Genomic DNA, 20,726 nt, shown 5'->3' with positions numbered 1-20,726 from the left:
AGTCATTGTATAGCGATCCTTATAAATTGCACATGTCGGTGCAGTATCTGCGGCATTCTTACACTCTGAAAAAGAACATTAATAATAGCTTACGTGGCTAGATATATCTGAAACAGTTGAACATTAAAGTTTAATGAAGTTGGTACCCACAACTGAATGATGTAAATCAGTCCAATAAAAGATTGATCCCGTCTCTATTTCTGTAATTCTTTACCCTTTTCTTTTCTCTTGGAAATGTTTTATAACATGGGAAAACTAAAAATGAAGTCTATATAGCAGTAATAAACTTTCCATGAATATAAAATCAAGATAGCCTTCTGTCAGCCATGTTGTTTTCGGATTGGTTCTGAAATAGAATATACACAACTTGGAACAAGGAACAATGAAATCTCTTGTCCTCAGTAAGATTCCTCTGGTGTGTTCTGAGAAATGACGGTAACAAACTTCAAATAACATAATCTAAGATAATTCAGTGTCACTGACCAATTGATATCTGAGCCCGATAGCGTAATATTGGAAAAATTGTTTCTGGGTGGTTTACTTGATTCCAGATCGACGAACCAAACTAAGTTATAACTCTTGTTATATGAAAATGCTTCATGAAGATATCTATGTAGTTTTATTATGAATAAAAATACATGCAAATTAACCACTTACCTCTGTAAACAAGGTCGTCGTTCAGGCTGTGTCATGCGCGACTTTTTGATTTCCGCTTTCAGGACTTGATGTCTGTTAATCTGGATGTCGACATAAACAGCTGACGGTGTAAGTCGGTATCATACCCTTGTCCAGCAACATCATGCTTTGAAAGCTTTCATATTATTCAGGCTCATCAATTAATCATGTATCACCAATTTTTCGACACCCTTTTTTGTTTCCATTTTATTGTTCTGTAGGCTTCGTATTAATCTGTATCTGTATACTACATAGTCACATATTATTATCTGCGCTTAGGTGTTGATTGTTGCGTCATATTTTGATGAGTATAACGTTTTATTTTTTATTTTTTTGTGAAAATGACGTCAATTTTGATCAGTTATATAAAAGTTATGACGCTACAATCGATACCTGTGCGGAAAGGGAGATAACTCTATACTGTGCATAGAATATTCAAACTCCGAGCTTGCAGTTGCTAAACATGCCCTCTTTCGTGTTATGTGGTATTCAGTATTTGATTATCTAGATTATCCATTGATATGCTAGAGTCCAATGTTATCGTCTGGGTCTGTATTACATTCATATCTTGATATGTACAATATTGTCTAGATTATATTCATGCATCACTATCTTCAGTATTCGACCTTCCTGATTAAATATCACATAGTCGTTAATACATCTACGTTAAAGTATGTTATCAAATATTTGTGTGAAGTGCGAAAACTGTTACTGCTCCCTTATGATGCATAAATACCTGATGGCATGACGTCACTTCATAGTACTTTCCAGACTCTTTAAACGTCTGTGAGAGGCGAGGAACTTTACGTCCGATATATAACATAACATCAACATGGTAAGTTTGGTGACAACTAGTCATTGGATTACTGTAAAACAACTTTCTTTCGCGGCCAATAAATTTCGCAATTTCTACTTAAAACATCTTCGCGAGGAAGAACAGTCGTGAATTTAAAAGTCAAATGAAAATTTCTATTGAAAAAAATAATGTAGATATCAATCCACAAAAAAATAATTTTCGCGAAATTCTCAAAAGTGGGCTTACGTTATCTTCTGACTGGTCATAGGATGTATCTCAAGCTTCTGATCAAAACTAATACCGCTATTCAAACCAACTTATATCTTGTTTGTGTTATTTAGCCTTACACATAACAATCGTAACAACCGTCATTTTTCTTTTCTTGTGTTTATTGCTCCCTGCGAAATAGTGCAGTGCTTTGACTTACAACTAATTTTTAATCGATAGTTGCTTAGTAATTTAACTTTTTCTGTTTTTATGGCATTAAATAATATATTAACTCCTAATTTTAAACGTCTGCGATTTTTCTCCTAGCGTGAATGTATCAGTATCCACGTGGGGCAGGCTGGAGTCCAGATCGGAAACGCCTGCTGGGAGTTGTACTGTCTGGAACATGGACTCGAGCCTAATGGACAGCTGGCCAACGAGAAGAAGAAAGGCCTGAACGACGACTCCTTTGATACCTTCTTTAGCGAGACGTCGTCTGGGAAGCACGTGCCCAGGGCTGTGTTTGTTGATCTCGAACCTACAGTAGTAGGTGAGCTATGTGTGAGCTTTGATTAAGACAGACTCACTGCAAAACGGGGGTTTCTAAATCCCAAAACGACGTGGATAAAGTATATTTTACCGTCGATTAGTCACACCATCCGGTGATTATGACGTCATCATTTTACGTGATATTTGTGATGTCATAATCACCGGATGGTGGGACTAATCCACGATAAATTGTACTTTACCCAAGTCGTTTTTGGATCTCAAAACCGTCTTATTGCATGTTTCTTAAGATATGTCATCAATGTTCTTATTTTTGCGCAAATATAGTTTATCAATGATCTATTAACTCATTCACTATAATCACGATATTAATTTTTCTGTGATAAGGAAATATCCGCATCTCCTCGAACGCTAGCCTAATATTCTACGTATTATAGCACTCAAAGACAGAAAAGCTGTTACAACATCGGTTACCTGTGGACAGTTTCCCACATCTTTATTCATATTGATAATCTTATGTGTTCACCTCTGTGGTATTAGTTGTGTCAATACAACATTTATCAAGTAACTCGATGTATGAGTTTTCCATGAATTATTTCAAATAGATTATACATACAAAACGATTAATTTATTATTTAACACTCATATTGCAATCTTATTTACCAATTTGACATGAACGCATAGCAAAACCCAGGCAATACCTAGCAAATAGATATTGCTTAGAATAAAAAATGATCGCAATTTAGCGGGACACGTCTTAATATCCATTTATTGCCTTGCTATATTTGAATCAATTTATTATAAATCATAAACTGCTTTAGAAGAACAACATGTGTTACGGTTATGAGTTACGTGTCGCACCCCCAACAAGTACAGTCCCTCTTATCGTGATATGATTCGTTTGTGGGTTTTTTTGGCGTCGTTTTGCCGTAGCATATTACAATAATTCATTCATTGCTACACACATTTAAGCATTAACAAAAGGATCGTTATCCGTTTCCTAAGTAAAGAAAAAAAACGATTACTTTCATTTAACAGCAATAATCGTTTTATAATTTGTTAATATAACGATCAGGCTCCAGTTTCACGAACATCCCTGAACTTTAAGGGATTCTTTCATTCAAAACTCTTCATAAGATTGCATTTCAGGACTTTAGGAAATGTCCTTATTTTAAAATTTGTTCCTTAAGGTTGTATTCTTCTGAGGTTTCAGTCCCGTTGAAGTCTCGTTTTGACATAGATCAAAGAAGTTATGATATTTTTAATATAAAATTTATCAATATCTGTTGCAAATTTTGTCAAAAAACTACATTTCTAGTTTTAGTAGATTTTTTTATATGGGGATTTTAAGAAATGGCCCATTGGCGGCCATTTTGAAATTGTGTCTTTTTTCGCTTTGAGTAGAGCCACAGTTTTACCATTTTTTAGTGAAATTGTTTTTACTTAAATCATCACTGCGCCAGTATTTCTGGCTGTATCGAGGTAATTTTTGCTGTAAATCTTTACTGGGTTCGTGGTAATTAAAATATTGAGCATTAATCTGTGATATGATACACATTTGTCTCTTTATTTTTACATTTTTGGTAATTTGAGCACAATTATTTTTTACTCGAAAATACTGAAAAATAACAAATATTCAAATGGGGCAAAAAAGTAAGCACACGGACCCCCCATTTTTCTGCCTGATTTAGAAAGAACAACCCTTTCCCTGTTGATATGCAAAATATTAACAAAAGTTAAATACCAGAACTTTTTCTATAAAGAGATAAATTTGGCAAAAATGGCTGAAAATGGTGCATTTTGAAGCTCAAAATTAAGGGGTAGGGGTAGCATATGTTGTTATTCTGAGAAAAAAATGTAAGTATTATTGATCAAAACTGATATATTTTTAAAGTAGACTACTAGAAAATAAATTCTACAAACATCTATACATATCAAACACCTCATTCGGAAATTATGGCTTTAATCTATTGTGTATATGGTCAAAACGGCAAAATTCCCATAAAATCCAATATTGTGTCAATTAGGTATCTTTGAGTGACAATAGCTCAAAAAAGAGCACACGGACATATGTTTTTTTCTTCTGTTTTCTTTTATGACATGAACTCCTATTTCCAAAAATCTATATGAGAAAAAAAAGTTTAATACAAGAAAATTTTGACTTCTCAGAGAAGTACATCCTTAACTATTGTAATACCTCATTTTAAAATTTACGATTGGGCAAATACAACAATAAAAAAATATTGGTGCTATTCCTGCAGCAATTGTTGCTGGATATCTTCTCATACATATTGACAAGATATTCAATACATTGTGTAGTAAGAATAGGACTAAAAGGTTAGTCGCAAATTAAGTCAGCAATTTTTGACAGGATAATATATTTAAAAATTAATATGTTTAAGATCATCCTTATGAATATAAATACAAAAAAAATACAAAAAAACAACAACATAATTTTAGAAAACTGGATTGTTTAAAACAGGTGATCACCTCATCGGGCTATCGACTTTAGACTCTATACTAAACATGGCTTACGTGGCAGTAAACATCACGTGATATACCGGTTATCTCCGTGATTTGTGTACTCAGATGTTAAGTATAGATACCTACTATGTAGGAGATGTCGGACAGGTACAGAGGTGTAATGTGACGTTTGTACAAGTCGTATTTAAGGTTTATATATAATTACTGTATAGATACCTACTGTGTAGGAGATGTCGGACAGGCACAGAGGTGTTAAGTGACGTTTGTACAAGTCGTATCAAAGGTTTAGTGTATACAGTAACTGTAACTGATGCTAAATAAAACAAACAAAAGCAATACGATTTTGTTCTATCGATTTTTGTTTGGTGAAGTATTCATGTTAGCGTTAATTCACTTAAAGAGGGAATCATTTTTCTTCTTGGGAACTTATCAAAACAATAAAATCATTTTTGTTATTGAAACATATTGGGCTGTAATATAGTTAGACATCTTCAATAGGTCCAGTGCTTAGCATTTGTAACTAGAACGTTTTTACTGACAACATGTCTGTATTTATCTTCGTGTTTTACCTGAGCTTAATGTCATATCTATCTTTTACACAGTAATTTGACTAGAACTTCATAAACCTTATAAGAAAACAGTTTTATGTATAGCTATTTTTAGTTGATACTGGCATTTCAAATGAATCTAATTTGTTTTCAGATGAGGTACGAACGGGGAAGTACCGTCAACTTTTCCACCCAGAATATCTCTTAACGGGGAAAGAGGATGCAGCCAACAACTACGCCAGAGGTCATTACACGATCGGAAAAGAGTACGCCGATCCTGTACTGGACCTGATCCGGAAGTTAGCCGATAACTGTTCCGGTCTCCAAGGGTTTCTCATCTTCCACAGTTTCGGAGGAGGAACTGGTTCCGGTTTCGCGTCTTTGTTAATGGAGCGCTTGAGTGTCGATTATGGCAAGAAATCCAAACTAGAGTTCGCTGTTTACCCTGCACCTCAGGTATCAACATCGGTGGTGGAGCCATACAACTCCATCCTGACAACCCACACAACTCTGGAGCATTCAGACTGCGCATTTATGGTCGATAACGAGGCTATTTACGACATCTGTAAGCGTAACCTCGACATCGAGAGTCCATCATATATCAACCTGAACCGAATCATCAGTCAGATCGTCAGTTCTATCACCGCGTCACTTAGATTTGACGGAGCTCTCAATGTGGACCTTAACGAGTTCCAGACCAACCTGGTCCCGTACCCTCGTATCCATTTCCCCTTAGCCACCTATGCCCCAATCATCTCTGCAGAAAAGGCATACAATGAACAGCTCGGAGTTGGTGAAATCACCTCCGCCTGTTTCGAGCCGTGCAACCAAATGGTGAAGTGTGACCCACGGAATGGAAAGTACATGGCGGTCTGTCTACTTTACAGGGGCGATGTGGTTCCGAAGGACGTTAATAAAGCTATCGCAACCATCAAAACCAAGCGATCGATCCAGTTTGTAGACTGGTGCCCGACAGGATTTAAGGTCGGGATCAACTACCAGCCACCCACGGTGATCCCTGGCGGGGACCTCGCCAAGGTCCAAAGAGCTGTCTGCATGTTGAGCAACACCACAGCTATAGCCGAAGCTTGGGCTCGTCTGGATCACAAGTTTGACCTGATGTACGCCAGACGTGCGTTCGTCCACTGGTACGTCGGCGAGGGTATGGAAGAAGGCGAGTTCTCCGAGGCGAGAGAAGATCTGGCCGCATTGGAGAAAGACTATGAGGAGGTGGCGGCGTGTGATGAGGAGGATGATCAAGAGGAATATTAATACGCATACAGCATAATATGATACTAGAATAAAGTAGGCAACATATAACATATCAAGTAATGATCCCCTGAAGATTATAGGCACTACTTTGATAGAAAGTTTCATGTTAGAGAGAGAGAGAAAAAAATAACTTCAAATCTTTAAAACATTCTAATGAAAATATTTGTTTATATTATATGATACGTATCAAATCCTTAAATTGGAAATTGTTGACTACTTCTTTTGTAGAAGTGATAAATGTCTTTTTTTATTATTACGAATACGAAATTATGAACTGTTATAAAACAAATAAATGAAAATCAAAATGCGTTTTGCGTATTAGTTCTCTATTATTGAGTCTGTTTCGTCAACCAATTATACGGAATGCACATTATTGAATACATGTACCACCATCCAGATAAATTCATCTAGAAAATATTTTTTTCAATAGAAAAGAAATGACTCATCATATGGGGATAGAAATATATAGGTATATTGAAATCGTTCTCGGGTGGTGTTTTCAGTCCTCATTTGCAAGTTATTATTTTTATTTTTCAAACCGATTTCCTTTAAATCGATACTATACTACTCATAATGTTCTGCATATATTGTAACCAAATGAAACCTAAAACATCCTTGTGTAAGAGGTATAGAGTTTGGGTTAGTATTGACTCTGACCCTCGGGACATTAGGGGTAAGTTTAGTATTGACTCTGACCCTCGGGACATGAGGGGTAAGGTTAATATTGACTCTGACCCTCGGGACATGAGGGATAAGGCTAGTATTGACTCTGACCCTCGGGACATGAGGGGTTAGGCTAGTATTGACTCTGACCCTCGGGACATGAGGAGTAAGGCTAGTATTGATTCTGACCCTCGGGACATGAGGGGTTAGGCTAGTATTGACTCTGACTCTCGGGACATGAGGGGTTAGGCTAGTATTGGCTCTGAACCTCGGAACATGAGGGGTTAGGCTAGTATTGATTCTGACCCTCGGGGCATGAGGGGTAAGGTTTATATTGACTCTGACCCTCGGGACATGAGGGGTAAGGTTAATATTGACTCTGACCCTCGGGACATGAGGGGTAAGGTTAGTATTGACTCTGACCCCCGGGACATGAGGGGTAAAGGTAAGTAGTGACTCTGACCCCCGAGACATGAGGGGTAAGGTTAGTATTGACTCTGACCCTCGGGACATGAGGGGTAAGGCTAGTATTGACTCTGACCCCCGGGACATGAGGGGTAAGGCTAGTATTGACTCTGACCCTCGGGACATGAGGAGTAAGGCTAGTATTGATTCTGACCCTCGGGACATGAGGGGTTAGGCTAGTATTGACTCTGACTCTCGGGACATGAGGGGTTAGGCTAGTATTGGCTCTGAACCTCGGAACATGAGGGGTTAGGCTAGTATTGATTCTGACCCTCGGGGCATGAGGGGTAAGGTTTATATTGACTCTGACCCTCGGGACATGAGGGGTAAGGTTAATATTGACTCTGACCCTCGGGACATGAGGGGTAAGGTTAGTATTGACTCTGACCCCCGGGACATGAGGGGTAAAGGTAAGTAGTGACTCTGACCCCCGAGACATGAGGGGTAAGGTTAGTATTGACTCTGACCCTCGGGACATGAGGGGTAAGGCTAGTTATTGACTCTGACCCCCGGGACATGAGGGGTAAGGCTAGTGTTGACTCTGACCCTCGGGACATTAGGGGTAAGGCTCAATAGTGGGAAATAGAGTTTGGGTTAGTATTGACTCTGACCCCCGGGACATGAGGGGTAAAGCTAGTATTGCCTCTGACCCCCGGGACATGAGGGGTAAGGCTAGTGTTGACTCTGACCCTCGGGACATGAGGTAGGGGTAAAGTTTAGATATTGACTCTGACCCTCGGGACATGAAGAGGGTAAGGATTATATAGACTCTGACCCTCGGGACATGAGGGGTAAAACCAAATGGTTTTAATAGTAGACTGATGCACGTATGACTGTGGAAGGAATACTCGCAGGGTGGTATTGTAATATATAGACGTAGGATTGTGTCCCCACTAAACCATGCTTTGAATAATAACATTGCCATCCGAAGGCCACCAACATGAAGTAGGTATGGTAATATTGACTGAAACCTTGGACAGAAATGTGTCATTCAATATAAACCCTCTTAACGTTATGATTTTTAATCATACCAAGGGGACAACGATTAGTATGGAAGTAATATGGGACATATTAAGGGATTAAGGACTTAACAAACTTGGAAATCAATGTAACGATTTAGATATACAACCTGGGACATGGTAATTGTTAAAGGGTGTATAGACGATTTTCTCACTCTGACATTTCGTTGACATTGAGGGGTACAATGTGTTGTACCATTGACTTTGGATTAAATCCGGGACTATTGAGGCCTTGGCAAATTAATACAAGTGATTGCATTTGACCCAGAATGTGGAGATGGAAGTAATTTTGTACGCCAGGTATGGATTGTTTTTGACTCTGACCCCCGGACATGACATAACTCATATTTAGACAGGGTAAGGTTGAAAAAGAACTTCGGGAAGGATTTATTGACTCTGACACCGGTAAGGGACATGTATATAATGGTATGTAAAATATCCAACGCTGGTAAGGACATTTATTGATTGTCGTGAGACCAGTGACCACTAATCGGATACATGAGGGGTAAGTTTTTATGTTAATATTGACTCTGAAGCCTCGGACAGATATAAAACAAGTGGTTAAGGTTAATATTGACTCTGAGGGCGGGACATGAGGGGTAAGGTTAATATTGACTCTGACCCTCGGGACATGAGGGGTAAGGATTAATATTGACTCTGACCCTCGGGACAAGGGGTTTTATATATGTAATTATTACTGCTGAAAATCGGGACATGAAAGGACGTAAATTATTAGTATTGGACTCTGAAATATCCAACCCCGGGACATTACGAATGTAGCATTATTTATACAATTAGTATTGACTCTGATGACCCCGGGACATGAAGGGTAAGGTAAAATCCAAAATATTGATTCTGACCCTCGGGGCATGAGGAGTAAGTATTTATCATTGACTCTGAATATACAATGACCCTCGGGACATATATTAAATTTTGTAAGTAATAATATAATAATACATTCTGACCCTCGGGCATAATTTATGAGGGGTAAGGTGTGACGTATTGACTCTGACCCTCGGGACATGAGGGGTAAGGTTAGTATTGAGATACCCAATTGACATGAACTGGCTTCAAGGTTAATATGTGATTCTGAGATATCGGGACATGAGGGGTAACGATTTTATTAAATAAAACCCTTGGGACACAAAGGGGTAAGGTTTCAGAGTATTGACTCTGATCGGGATCACGAGGGGTAAGTATTTAGTATTGACTCTACTTGGTACATGATGGGTAAGTTAGTATTGACTCTAAACCGTGGACATAGGGCATGTAAGGTTAGTATTGAACTCTGACCCCGTAGGACATGTGGGAAGTAATTGTAATAAGTGACATTGAAGGTTTGTCAAAAACCCCCGGGACAACAAGTAGGCTAATGTGTGTTGACTCTGAACCCCCGGGACAGGATAATAATATATAAAATACATAAGCACTGTAAGTAAGTACAGTATAACTCACACTAAAAATGTAGGAAAAAAAAAAGCAGTCGTCAGTATTTATATATTAACTATAAAATTGGGGGGTATATTATATATAAAATACACAACAACTGGTAAGGACATTAACTCACATTGTATCGTCATTATTTAATATAATAATATATAAAAATACACAACTCTGGTAAGTACATTAACTCACATTGTATCGTCAGTATTTGTACTATAATAATATATATAAAATACACAACACTGGTAAGGACATTAACTCACATTGTATCGTCAGTATTTATACTTAAATAATATATAAAATACCCAACGCTGGTAAGGACATTAACTCCCATTGTATCGTCAGTATTTATACTATAATAATATATAAAATACACAACACTGGTAAGGACATTAACTCACATTGTATCGTCAGTATTTTATATACTATAATAATATATATAAAATACACAACACTGGTAAGGACATTAACTCACATTGTATCGTCATTATTTATATACTATAATAATATATAAAATACACAACACTGGTAAGGACATTAACTCACATTGTATCGTCAGTATTTATATACTATAATAATATATAAAATACACAACACTGGTAAGGACATTAACTCACATTGTATCGTCAGTATTTATATACTATAATAATATATAAAATACACAACACTGGTAAGGACATTAACTCACATTGTATCGTCAGTATTTTATACTATTTATAATAACTATAATAATATATAAAATACACAACACTGGTAAGGACATTAACTCACATTGTATCGTCAGTATTTATATACTATAATAATATATAAAATACACAACACTGGTAAGGACATTAACTCACATTGTATCGTCAGTATTTATACTATAATAATATATAAAATACACAACACTGGTAAGGACATTAACTCACATTGTATCGTCAGTATTTATATACTATAATAATATATAAAATACACAACACTGGTAAGGACATTAACTCACATTGTATCGTCAGTATTTATATACTATAATAATAAAATACACAACACGTAAGACATAATACTATATAATAATAAAATACACAACACTGGTAAGGACATTAACTCACATTGTATCGTCAGTATTTATATACTATAATAATATATAAAATACACAACACTGGTAAGGACATTAACTCACATTGTATCGTCAGTATTTATATACTATAATAATATATAAAAATACACAACACTGGTAAGGACATTAACTCACATTGTATCGTCAGTATTTATATACTATAATAATATATAAAATACACAACACTGGTAAGGACATTAACTCACATTGTATCGTCAGTATTTATATACTATAATAATATATAAAATACACAACACTGGTAAGGACATTAACTCACATTGTATCGTCAGTATTTATATATACTATAATAATATATAAAAATACACAACACTGGTAAGGACATTAACTCACATTGTATCGTCAGTATTTATACTATAATAATATATAAAATACACAACACTGGTAAGGACATTAACTCACATTGTATCGTCAGTATTTATATACTATAATAATATATAAAATACACAACACTGGTAAGGACATTAACTCACATTGTATCGTCAGTATTTATATACTATAATAATATATAAAAATACACAACACTGGTAAGGACATTAACTCACATTGTATCGTCATTATTTATATACTATAATAATATATAAAATACACAACACTGGTAAGGACATTAACTCACATTGTATCGTCAGTATTTATACTATATAATAATATATAAAATACACAACACTGGTAAGGACATTAACTCACATTGTATCGTCATTATTTATATACTATAATAATATATAAAAATACACAACACTGGTAAGGACATTAACTCACATTGTATCGTCAGTATTTATACTATAATAATATATAAAATACACAACACTGGTAAGGACATTAACTCACATTGTATCGTCAGTATTTATATACTATAATAATATATAAAATACACAACACTGGTAAGGACATTAACTCACATTGTATCGTCAGTATTTATATACTATAATAATATATAAAATACACAACACTGGTAAGGACATTAACTCACATTGTATCGTCATTATTTATATACTATAATAATATATAAAATACACAACACTGGTAAGGACATTAACTCACATTGTATCGTCAGTATTTATATACTATAATAATATATAAAATACACAACACTGGTAAGGACATTAACTAACATTGTATCGTCAGTATTTATATACTATAATAATATATAAAATACACAACACTGGTAAGGACATTAACTCACATTGTATCGTCAGTATTTATACTATAATAATATATAAAATACACAACACTGGTAAGGACATTAACTCACATTGTATCGTCATTATTTATATACTATAATAATATATAAAATACACAACACTGGTAAGGACATTAACTCACATTGTATCGTCAGTATTTATATACTATAATAATATATAAAATACACAACACTGGTAAGGACATTAACTCACATTGTATCGTCAGTATTTATATACTATAATAATATATAAAATACACAACACTGGTAAGGACATTAACTCACATTGTATCGTCAGTATTTATATACTTTAATAATATATAAAATACACAACACTGGTAAGGACATTAACTCACATTGTATCGTCAGTATTTTATATACTTTAATAATATATAAAATACACAACACTGGTAAGGACATTAACTCACATTGTATCGTCATTATTTATATACTATAATAATATATATAAAATACACAACACTGGTAAGGACATTAACTCACATTGTATCGTCAGTATTTATATACTTTAATAATATATAAAATACACAACACTGGTAAGGACATTAACTCACATTGTATCGTCAGTATTTATATACTATAATAATATATAAAATACACAACACTGGTAAGGACATTAACTCACATTGTATCGTCAGTATTTATATACTATAATAATATATAAAATACACAACACTGGTAAGGACATTAACTCACATTGTATCGTCAGTATTTATATACTATAATAATATATAAAATACACAACACTGGTAAGGACATTAACTCACATTGTATCGTCATTATTTATATACTATAATAATATATAAAAATACACAACACTGGTAAGGACATTAACTCACATTGTATCGTCAGTATTTATATACTATAATAATATATAAAATACACAACACTGGTAAGGACATTAACTCACATTGTATCGTCAGTATTTATACTACTAATAATATATAAAATACACAACACTGGTAAGGACATTAACTCACATTGTATCGTCAGTATTTATATACTATAATAATATATAAAATACACAACACTGGTAAGGACATTAACTCACATTGTATCGTCAGTATTTATATACTATAATAATATATAAAATACACAACACTGGTAAGGACATTAACTCACATTGTATCGTCAGTATTTATACTATAATAATATATAAAATACACAACACTGGTAAGTACATTAACTCACATTGTATCGTCAGTATTTATATACTATAATAATATATAAAATACACAACACTGGTAAGGACATTAACTCACATTGTATCGTCAGTATTTATATACTATAATAATATATAAAATACACAACACTGGTAAGGACATTAACTCACATTGTATCGTCAGTATTTATATACTATAATAATATATAAAATACACAACACTGGTAAGGACATTAACTCACATTGTATCGTCAGTATTTATATACTATAATAATATATAAAATACACAACACTGGTAAGGACATTAACTCACATTGTATCGTCAGTATTTATATACTATAATAATATATAAAATACACAACACTGGTAAGGACATTAACTCACATTGTATCGTCAGTATTTATATACTATAAAAATATAAAAAATACACAACAACTGGATAAGGACATTAATTCACATTGTATCGTCAGTATTTATATCTATAATAATATATAAAATACACAACACACTGGTAAGGACATTAACTCACATTGTATCGTCATTATTTATATACTATAATAATATATAAAATACACAACACTGGTAAGGACATTAACTCACATTGTATCGTCAGTATTTATATACTATAATAATATATAAAATACACAACACTGGTAAGGACATTAACTCACATTGTATCGTCAGTATTTATATACTATAATAATATATAAAATACACAACACTGGTAAGGACATTAACTCACATTGTATCGTCAGTATTTATATACTATAATAATATATAAAATACACAACACTGGTAAGGACATTAACTCACATTGTATCGTCAGTATTTATATACTATAATAATATATAAAATACACAACACTGGTAAGGACATTAACTCACATTGTATCGTCAGTATTTATATACTATAATAATATATAAAATACACAACACTGGTAAGGACATTAACTCACATTGTATCGTCAGTATTTATACTATAATAATATATAAAATACACAACACTGGTAAGGACATTAACTCACATTGTATCGTCATTATTTATACTATAATAATATATAAAATACACAACACTGGTAAGGACATTAACTCACATTGTATCGTCAGTATTTATATACTATAATAATATATAAAATACACAACACTGGTAAGGACATTAATTCACATTGTATCGTCATTATATATATACTATAATAATATATAAAAAATACACAACACTGGTAAGGACATTAACTCACATTGTATCGTCAGTATTTATATACTATAAATAATATATAAAATACACAACACTGGTAAGGACATTAACTCACATTGTATCGTCAGGTATTTATACTATAATAATATATAAAATACACAACACTGGTAAGTACATTAACTCACATTGTATCGTCAGTATTTATATACTATAATAATATATAAAATACACAACACTGGTAAGGACATTAACTAACATTGTATCGTAAGTATTTATATACTATAATAATATATGAAATACACAACACTGGTAAGGACATTAGCTCACTTTGTATCGTCATTATTTATACTATAATAATATATAAAATTACACATCAGTATATGATATACAATATACACAACACTGGTCAGGACATTAACTCACAATGTATCGTCATCATTTATATTATTATGACATTTTAAAAACAAAACATTGTTGACTTATGATTTTTTTTAAATTGGCGACCGATATCAGTTTTGAATAAACAAGTGGAAACATCTGAAGTAGTTATTGACAATGCATTTCAACACTGTTTTATTTGGAAGAATTGTATGCGTATTTGCAAAGTATATGGTTAATTTGGGTATTTTTTGCATGTATTGTTTTTGATAACGTAGTCAATTTCAAGTTCAAGTTGTATTTACTTTGTGTCTTCCGATTCATCAGTCTGATACATACATTATCACACGACATTCAAATGGTTTACCATATAATGCAAACATAAAGGTAATCAGTACCACATTAGGAAGAGAATAACTAATTAATTAATAAAAAATATTATTGCTCAGGCAGCTTTGAATTATTTTGCAATGTTCTAATTCTTTTACTTATATGTGTTACATTAAAGGTTTTATGGGGTGTTTTTGTAAATAATCAATTTTTATGATTTTTACGGATATCAGAGTAACATGCACATTTTAAACAGAGTGAAATTCATCCGCAACATCATTCTAATCACAAATAAACATATTCTTAAATGGTACGGTATATTTTGGTAACGACCCTTTTCTACATTGAGATTGTGAACAATGATATTCGTATTTTGGAATTTTCTTTGAGGTAATTTGAGGTAAATTTTTTTGGTTAATGGTATTGCATACCATAATCGTGTTTAAAACAATGTTGTTTATGCATATCCATTAACCTTTGCTTGGTTATGCAATAAAAGTTGCTATCTATATTGTATGTTTATCAAAAATAACCTAAAGCTATATAAATACATCTTTGATATTCATCATCATTGTGTTTAACAGATCTTGAGTTTCCATCAGTTTCAACCAATACCTGAATATTTTTATTTTTCCTGAAAAGCATCAAAGGATATCTGTCAAGTTCAAAGTATACCGTAGTATTAGAGGTACTTTTACCTGTAGTAAGTATATGCAAAGTAGTACATGTACAAATGTATTTAATTTTCACGCATTTCTATACATATTTTAACAGTTATTACGTTTAGATTACACTTCAAAAATGTCCAGCCGACCTGTCTTGTAAGGCACTACAATCACAATACACTTGGAATGGCTACGATAAATTAAAAAAGCCCACTATTAACCCTATATTTGCAAATATAGGGTTGATAAACGTGAATAGTCGGGCAAAGGAAGGCTAAAGTCGATAAAATGGCGTTACTGATATCCAGTATCTTTTCTTATGAAATAGAAAAATAATTTTTCTATCAAAATCGCTCTGCATGGGAAGATAGGAAACCAAAAACGTCCTCCAGGCTGGCTATGTCTGTTTTGATATTTCCACGAAGGCTCATTCTCAAAAAATTGGGCGAATTTATTTTTAGAACTGTGCTAAATTTACACGTGCTTTTCCATAATTTCAATGGTCAAATGGACAGCATAAGCAGAACTTGACCGTCGTTTTGGTATGTAAGGATTTTTGAAAGGACAATAGACGCATTTAGACTGTTTTTCTATGCCCGACTTTTCACTGTAATAACACATTTTATATGGTATTGCTGGTAAAAAAAGCTGTTAATGATAGTTCATCATCAACCCTACAATGTTACAATCCTTGTCGGTTTAACTATAATCAAGTGTTTGCTTTCTCATTTTATACATTGTATACATAGTCAATACCACATGTACCCCCTAACTTACAGATTGGAAGGCCAGTATCATCCGGCTAGAGGTCAGTGCCTTAGGAACTGGTGTCCTCTCACTCATACTGGTCTTCTGTACAGCTACGGTCAAGGCGTTGTCAAGGAGACGGGGCGTCCGGGTCACGTGTCATATACTATCTTTACTACTAGCTTGGTCCTCAGGTAAGATATATTCAAATGGCTTCGTCTATTTGGTCAAATGAAACGCTAGTATGTTTGTCGACTTTGTGACAATTTCTTTGTCGATAAAATGATAATACAGACAAATTCAAAATCCGTCATTAAACCGATGGGTTGGTTGAACGAGCTTTACGGCCAATCAACAGCCTGGGTCTTCCTTTTCTGCAATGTGTTGATGAGTGTTTGAATGTCTGTATGCTCCATACTGGAAGCGAAATTTGCGAAAATAAATCGCACGCGAAAGAAAGCTGATTTTAAGTATTTCTGTATACATTTCGCCACAAGATGCATAAAACGAAGTTCAATGTATTTCGTCGATTCCAAAGATAAAATTTAGAGGATTATTTTAATCAGATTGCTTAAATGTTTGACATGTTATCTAATTATTTTCAAGGAAAAATAACTTTGAAGTGATAGGACAGACATTACACTGATTACGGTACGTAAATCCTAATGGTTTGTATCAGGGAACATATGGCAGGCAATTTTGCTGATAAAACTACCTATTTGGTACTCTTTGTGGCTGAGTTACAAAAAACACATACATGCATGAAACATTATTCTATCATGAATATGTTATATTCTTTTTCAGCAATAACAGTAATAATAGGTGTGCAGACTTACGCCAAGGCCTACAAGTCCATTCTGAGCATTGAGGCCTTCAAACCTGTGAACCAGATACCAGTGGAGAAGTACGTTCTATCGTGGGGTCTTCACATCTGTTACGGGAGTAGCAGCTTCTACATCCTGTCATCACTACTGCTCATAGCTAACACAGTCAGGGACGTGGTGTGTAGATCTAAGTCGACTGTGTCTCCAGAACCATCACAGGACGGAGGACAAATAACTCCAGCACCGTCAGGGGACGGGGCACAAACAACTCCAGCACCGTCAGGGGACGGAGGACAAATAACTCCAGCACCGTCAGGGGACGGGGCACAAACAACTCCAGCACCGTCAGGGGACGGAGGACAAATAACTCCAGCACCGTCAGGGGACGGAGGACAAACAACTCCAGCATCGTCCGGGGAAGGAGGACACATAAGTCTAGCACCGTCAAAGGACGGGGCACAAACAACTCCAGCACCGTCAGGGGACGGAGGACAAATAACTCCAGCACCGTCAGGGGACGGAGGACAAACAACTCCAGCATCGTCCGGGGAAGGAGGACACATAAGTCCAGCACCGTCAAAGGACGGGGCACAAACAACTAGCTTAGGTGAAGTGTGAACATTTTACAAGTTCGACATTTGTATCCGTAAAAAAAATAAGACCAACCGACAAAATAAGATGTAAAGTGTTATTTCCCCCCTAGAAAGACAGATTAAACTCCATATATTTCAGAGCACGAAGAACATCCGAAAGCTTTAGATGAAGCGTGAACATTTCACGGGTCGGCTGTCTGTGTCGCGAGGATTTTTCGAAACATGGAAACCTATCAACATAGTAGGTGAACTTATTACAAGAAAGCCATCTGCATTGCCAAGGTAGAATGTAAAACATGTAACTCTTAAATGTATGTGAAGTGTGAAAATATTTCGAGAGGCATTTCGTATCACTAGGCATTTTGGAGAATGAAGAACAACTTATGAGCTTAATTGAAGTTTCCATATTGTATGAAAATATTATACAATGTAGCTCTGAAAACTTTGGAAAATAGTGAATTATACGAAACCATCTATCTCGCCCATATGGTTATTGTCATTTCCCCATTTCTATATCAGCTTGCTTGAGGTGTACATACATGCGTAAATATAATTTCATAACTTAGTGATGTGTGATAATGACGATACTTTTTCGCTGATTGTAAATATTGTAAATGGAATCAAGCATTCTAGATGTATGAAAAGTATTGACGAATTGAAATCCTTACTATGTCAGGTACTTATCTAATAACACACTGAACTTCAGTGAATGTCAGAATAACAATTTATAACACGTGGACATTAATGTATCTGTCTGTGTGGTTCAGCATCCTGACGTTTCACGGTGCTTGGTATTTAAATTGGTTTCTTTCTTTTGCTGACAGGGACATGCAAATTCCTACTCTCGGACTAAGACAGATTAACTACAGGAACACATCATGAATGATAACAGGATTTTTGTTGTAATCTGTTGATTTAGCAAGAAAACGACATCGTAGATTTATTAGCAGTTCCTTTTTTTTTTTTTTTTTTTTTTTTTGCTGCAATCCAATTTGTTTATTTAGCAAGAACGACAACGTAAATTTATTAGCAGGTTTTTTTTGTTGTTTTTTTTGTTTTGTATTATTGTTGTAATCTGTTGATTTAGCAAGAACGACAACGTAGATTTCTTAGCAGGTTTTTAATAAGTCTAGAGAATAGCATTAATTCTGATTTATCTGTTCATTGAGTATACACATCATTGTAAGTCTGTACACGTAATACATCATTATTTAAACATAGTGATTTATAAATACAACAGGTATTGTACAACGCCTATCAATCAACACATATACTATACAGGTTATGTACAGCGAAATAATCACACGTGGTAAATCCTATAAAACACTGGAGTAACCAGATGGGCCGCCCGTGTATCTGTAATTGGTGCCAGGCTATGGTACAATAAAAGAGACTCTAACCACACATGAAATTTTATTTTTGATGATTTGACTAACACAGCCAATGTTTCTGAGCCACGTAACTTTGACATGCGTGATTTCATCACGAGACAATCACATGAAACAATATTTGTCCAAGATTGTTTTAAAAAGTGCTAAATATTAAAGCATTAAAAGACGATCCCTCCACGACAGAATACATCCCCATGATGAAGCCTCTGTTTGATGAGATCATGTCGTATTACCCGTTTATAAGCATGACTTCCTGTTTGATTTTCCCTTTCTTTCTACCTATTTGTTGTACTTTCCTCTTTTTCCTCATTTTGTACCTCCCTCTTTTATCTTTTATACTTCCCCTGTTTCTCTCTTTCCATCCTCCACCTTTAACAACCCTTTGTACTCCATTTTTAACCTTACTTTTATCATCTGTACCGGGAGAGTCGCTTAAATTGCAGTTTAACGAAACACAGTTAAACGAAATACTACAGTTAGTAGTTCTTAACAAACGACTTAGATTATTAGCAGAAACATATATACATATATTTCTGTTATTAGTAAAGTGAAAGAAATAAAGTGATTATATCAAAATCTCTGTTATTATCTTATTTCTCTTAAAACGTATGATTTTTAATGACACATTAAGAAAAAAACGATATGTTCTAGCATTGCACTTAAAATTAATGTCGGTTTCTCTCAAGGATATGACATCACAATCAACACCTGCCCACAGTTAAATGCTGTATCATGCTTATACAAATTTCTTTAACGTGCATATTATAGAGTTATCTGCCCTTGCAGGTAGGTATTGATTGTGACGTCTGGGCCAGGGCCCTGTTGTTCAAAACATGTTTAGCTTAATTACATGATTAGTGAAATTTTCATTTCTCATTTACTGCAAAATTTGTCATTGTATCTTCACTCAACTCAACAAGTAAGTAAAGAATAGCGTTCTTAAGATTCTTATAAAATTTTGTAAAATTTGTATCGCCAGAAATTAATTTATCCTGATTTGAAAATTGTTGAAAACTGTGATAAGCCTGCTCACCTTACAACTGGGCCCCGG

General features: G+C 34.3%; 2 protein-coding genes across 2 annotated transcripts; both read left to right on the top strand.

The window, feature by feature from the left end:
* Positions 1-1,354: 1,354 nt before the first annotated feature.
* Positions 1,355-6,796, top strand: LOC138309106 (tubulin alpha chain-like). Its single transcript, XM_069250245.1, has 3 exons — positions 1,355-1,510; positions 2,006-2,228; positions 5,372-6,796. Exons 1-3 carry the CDS (start codon positions 1,508-1,510, stop codon positions 6,487-6,489), a joined length of 1,344 nt encoding a protein of 447 aa, XP_069106346.1. The 5' UTR covers positions 1,355-1,507; the 3' UTR covers positions 6,490-6,796.
* An 828-nt stretch (positions 6,797-7,624) lies between these two features.
* On the top strand, positions 7,625-20,143 carry LOC138308746 (variant surface antigen F-like). The gene is made up of 4 exons (XM_069249770.1): positions 7,625-7,787; positions 10,242-10,253; positions 16,900-17,061; positions 17,672-20,143. The coding sequence occupies exons 1-4, from the start codon at positions 7,625-7,627 to the stop codon at positions 18,307-18,309; spliced, it is 975 nt and encodes a 324-aa protein (XP_069105871.1). The 3' UTR covers positions 18,310-20,143.
* Positions 20,144-20,726: the final 583 nt, after the last annotated feature.

Source organism: Argopecten irradians, chromosome 15 (genome assembly GCF_041381155.1).
Source record: "Argopecten irradians isolate NY chromosome 15, Ai_NY, whole genome shotgun sequence".
Classification (NCBI taxonomy): Eukaryota; Metazoa; Mollusca; class Bivalvia; order Pectinida; family Pectinidae; genus Argopecten; species Argopecten irradians.
Note: the sequence above shows the minus strand (reverse complement) of the source record. Positions and strands in the feature narration are given on the sequence as shown.